Source organism: Halichoeres trimaculatus, unplaced genomic scaffold (assembly GCF_033239565.1).
Source record: "Halichoeres trimaculatus isolate MK-OKI-2021-1 unplaced genomic scaffold, fHalTri1.1 fHalTri1_scaffold_3, whole genome shotgun sequence".
Classification (NCBI taxonomy): Eukaryota; Metazoa; Chordata; class Actinopteri; order Labriformes; family Labridae; genus Halichoeres; species Halichoeres trimaculatus.
The window spans coordinates 20,364,857-20,369,287 of NW_027437181.1; the positions used below are offsets into that span (position 1 = coordinate 20,364,857).

General features: G+C 41.3%; 1 protein-coding gene across 1 annotated transcript; it reads left to right on the forward strand.

Moving 5' to 3' along the window:
* Positions 1–520: 520 nt before the first annotated feature.
* Positions 521–2,592, forward strand: thap11 (THAP domain containing 11). The gene has a single exon (XM_074667243.1). The coding sequence runs from the start codon at positions 892–894 to the stop codon at positions 1,723–1,725; it is 834 nt and encodes a 277-aa protein (XP_074523344.1). The 5' UTR covers positions 521–891; the 3' UTR covers positions 1,726–2,592.
* Positions 2,593–4,431: the final 1,839 nt, after the last annotated feature.

Consider the following 4,431-nt stretch of genomic DNA (forward strand, 5'->3'; position numbering starts at 1 on the left):
AACTGGAGCAATTAAGATATAAAGTTAAAATTGAAATGGAAAAACACACACACACAAATGAGCAACAGTCACAGTAAACAGTGCCCTGCTTTTTTCCTTCAATTTGGATAACTGTCTTTCTTTTTATTAAATTATGATTTAGAAGACTACCTGTATTGCCCAAGATTAATATTTTTTATTTTAATGAAGCCACCTTTATGCACAGTTAAACGTAAATATGAATATAAATATGCGTATCAAAGATCTTCTGACTTTATTACATTGTCTGCAATAACTATGTAAATTTGTAGGGATGGAACTGCTCTAGAAAATGTTTGTTGTGCACCACATTAAACATTTCACCAAGTGATGTAGCGTTTCCTTTGGCAGCAGGATATCATTTCAGAATGGCAAAGCTCAAGTTTTTCTGGTCTTATCACGCCATAAAAATATACAGTAAAAAGCAACCCGCCTTTTCTCCTTTCACTTGGCTCAAACCGCACAACAACCGACTGACCAGCAGGGGCGTTAGTCCAGCAAACGACTTAGCACACAAAGGCGCAAAGGATTGTGGGAAGTTGGGTTCTCGATGGACGACGGATGGTCGATAACAGCGCGAATGACCAAACAAGCCAAATACCGTCGTAAATGAAATATTGACTGCAAATCCAACACAAACAGGTGCTCTATGAGCGCCAAATCCGGATACAGTCGGGTGGATTAAGCCTTCGTGCGAAGAAGAACGACTCACTTTGGGTAAAAAATAAACAGGAAGTTGCTAGCGTTGTGGGACGTGTAGTTCCGTTTGCAGGCCACTGAGCTTTATAACAGCGCATAGAATAAAGAAAAAACATCAAAATAACCGAAAGTAAACCCGAACGCCTTGTGTTTGGTATTGACTTTACAACAGCCATGCCTGGGTTTACCTGCTGCGTGCCTGGGTGCTACAATAACTCCCATCGGGACCGCGAGCTGCGCTTCTACACATTTCCCAAAGACTCCACTCTGAGGGAGATGTGGCTGAGGAACATCTCCCGGGCCGGAGTCAGCGGTTGTTTTAGCACCTTCCAGCCCACCACGGGGCATCGAGTCTGTAGCGTGCATTTTGCTGGCGGGAGGAAGACCTACACCATCAGAGTACCGTCCCTCTTCCCTCTGCGGGGCGTGAATGAGAGAAGGAGTCGACGGGGCAGGGGTAGGAAAGTGTCTGCGGCTGCTCCTGCACCCGCTGCAGCAGCCACCTCCGGGATAGTTATCACTAATGTCCTGGGCAGCGCAGTTGAAGGAGCCGAGGGCAACACTGGCGGCGAGGCAATCGACGACAGTATCACTGTGGTCCAGATAGGCCAAAACGGGGAGTATCTGGGCACGGCGCGGCTGCCTACCCAGTCAGAGGGGACTTGTTACACTGCGCCCATTTGCACCTCAGAGGAGCAGATTGTCGACGGTTCAATAGTTGAAACCACGTCGCCCTTGCACCAGCAGCCTTTGCAGTATGTCAGTGTCACAAGCAGCCCACTGGACCACTCGTACTCACTGACCACCGGTACCACGTCCACTGAGCTTCTGCGAAAACTTAACGAGCAGCGGGACATCATCGCACTGATGGAGGTGAAGATGAAGGAGATGAAGGCGACCATCCGTCAGCTCCGGGTGGCTGAGGCCAAGCTGCAGGAGGAGGTACGGGAGCGGGACAAGCTGCTGTACGGGAACTCTGTGGCTTTTAGCATCCGGAAGAAAATCTGAAGGATAACCTGAGATGGCCCGTTACAGACTCAGACTGAGATACCAAGGTGTTTGAGGACTGGAGATTCAGCTCTATTTTGTATAAAATTTACGAGCGATGACAATTTATTTTCAGCAGGTAGACTGACTTTTCGTAGGCCCGGTGTGAAAACAAAGTACGCTGGCTAGTTCATGTAGCTTGTATAAATAACCATCATTGCTCATCATTTAGGAACACCCTTACAGCTTAGACGTGGTCAGTAATAGCGCGTATCTATCAAGTTAACCAGACTCATAGTGTGCACAGACTTACATGCTGGCTTATACATTAATTACCGGACTGACGAGGGAGATGCCGAAGACTGCCTAGTTTCCTAGAGTTTTTTTCTTGAAGATAATAATTACGGTGTTTTTATTTACCCATAAACTTAAATTAGTATGGAGTAGGACTGATGGAGTATAGGACTTTTGTAAACAAAACACTATTGGCACTCCTCTGGTACAAGTGATTAAAACAAAACTCAGCCATGTCTCTTTGCCTTTGAAGGTATCTAAGTAAATATTTAAAGAATATTTCTTGAAAACATGCATTGAGTTACAAGTGTACTCTCTCTTACAACACATTTTGTCAAGTTGCTTCGTGCGATTTGAACCTGTACTTTGTCTACCCTCATAAATAGTTTTGTCAAATAACAGCTGCTTTTTTTCAGTGTGATACATGGTTGAATTTTATGTGCCTGTTTTTGGAGATATTTAGCAGCTGCACCCCTGTCTGGCCATCAGTGTTTTATGCAGGATGTTATACACATTTCTGATTTCTTTCATCTGACATTAATGTTCTGCTGTTATTTCGAAGTAAATTTCCTGTAGAAATTGAGTTGATTCATGTTAATTGATTTCTCAACCACTGACATGTTGGTAACAACAATAGTAGCAGCACAGCTTGGGAATTGCACTCATTAGTCAGGATTTAGTGAAAAGTTCAGTGACAGTGATAAGTTCTATAATAGAAAGAAAAAACCACAGAGTTGAAAATCTTGACACTCCTGTGCCACTAAAAAGTTTTTTTTTTTGCAGAAACTTGATAAGTTAGAAAATGACATTTTACACTCAAGGATTGAGAAAGAATAGAATTAATGAAAAACTATGAAATTCCAGATTTTGTGTTGTGTGAAAATAGGTGTTTCAATAATAGGTGTTTCTGTGTGAAATCCACACAGAGACATTTTCTTTAAACATTTCATAATGAATAACAGAGAAGATCCTCACAGGACATGTTTAGCTCTGTTTGTGCAGGGGTCGTGATTTCCCATGGATATTTCAGTACAGGACCTGGATAGGTATGTGAATTGTGTGGTGAGTGTCTACTCGATGTCTTACTTTGCTTTGACTGTCAGTGGCAGATCGTCATTGTTTCAATGTGTCAGTTTCGAGAGAGTATCCTCACAGAATGTCTGAATGACTTAGTGCACCACATCATTTGCTAGAGTAAAATAATCAAGCTGTGGTAGTCCTGGTAGTGTTTCAGTGAGTGTAAGACTTTACAATATGATTTTGTCTTAGTTTTATGCATGGGTGTCCATATCAAATCAAATGATAAGCCACTACGCTGTTCAGTTGAATAATTAATATTTATGCATCACACTTATACTTTTCTGAAAGTCTCTGACTGTCTCTGACCAGTAATTTAAAGATACTGAACAAAAATTGAGCTTACACTAAGTGAGATTTTTGCACCACAAGGCAACAGCCCATACAATTTTTGGGGCTATTAACAGGTTTTATTACAAGATACCAACAAATAACTTTGCATCTTTAGATTTGGTCAAAAGCTGATAAAGCACAGTTTTGTGGACAGTGGCACATTACCATTTGCAAACTACACCCAATAATTATATTATTGTCGGTCACAATAAAAAAAAAAAAAACTTAAACCATGGGGAGAAATTCAGATATACTCTCAGAAAGAATGAATATTGGAGTGTTAATAGAATAAGGAATAAAATATGAAAAATACAAAAATAAGGCGTGGACAAGCAATCAAGAGTTGAAAGTAATAATATTAAAGAATGTTCAGTGAGACAGTTTATTAAAGTGACTGTGTTCCAGTTTTAGTGAGTTCACCAGTGATAACAAAAAACACTTGATAACAAGCTCAACTTTTTCACAGATAGATGGTAGATTTCAGTTTCAAGGTAAACAACACATGTACAGCTCCTTTTGAGGCTGCAGTCAGACATTGTAGCATGATTTTCTCCCTCTAGATGGCGATGGGATAAAAGCTTAAAGAGAGGAGCTTTGCCTCCTGTCTATATGGCTTTATTTAATTTGTCTTCATGCCTGTGGGCTGACAGCTGGAGTGTTCATTCACTTAACAATTACCTCTATTAAAGCACTGTAAAAATTACAGAGAACCTGGACCTGTAGTGTCTAAAAGCAGTCCATCACAAATAAGTAATTTTCACCTTTTATGTGATAATGTGTTGGCTGAATCAGAGAAAGAGAGGAACGAGAGGCAGATGAATGGATAGACGGAGAGCATTGGAGAGAGCCAGGACGTAGATCCTAATCTCATCTGGATTTATTTTTTTTTACTCCCAGCAGTGTTGCATAATACTGTAATCCAGCACTGTCGATCAAAGTTACACTACTCTGTCTTCCTTTTCCATGGCTGCTGACATTTACCACAGCCGTCTTTACATCCAGGCCAAAGCAGAGCAGTTAATG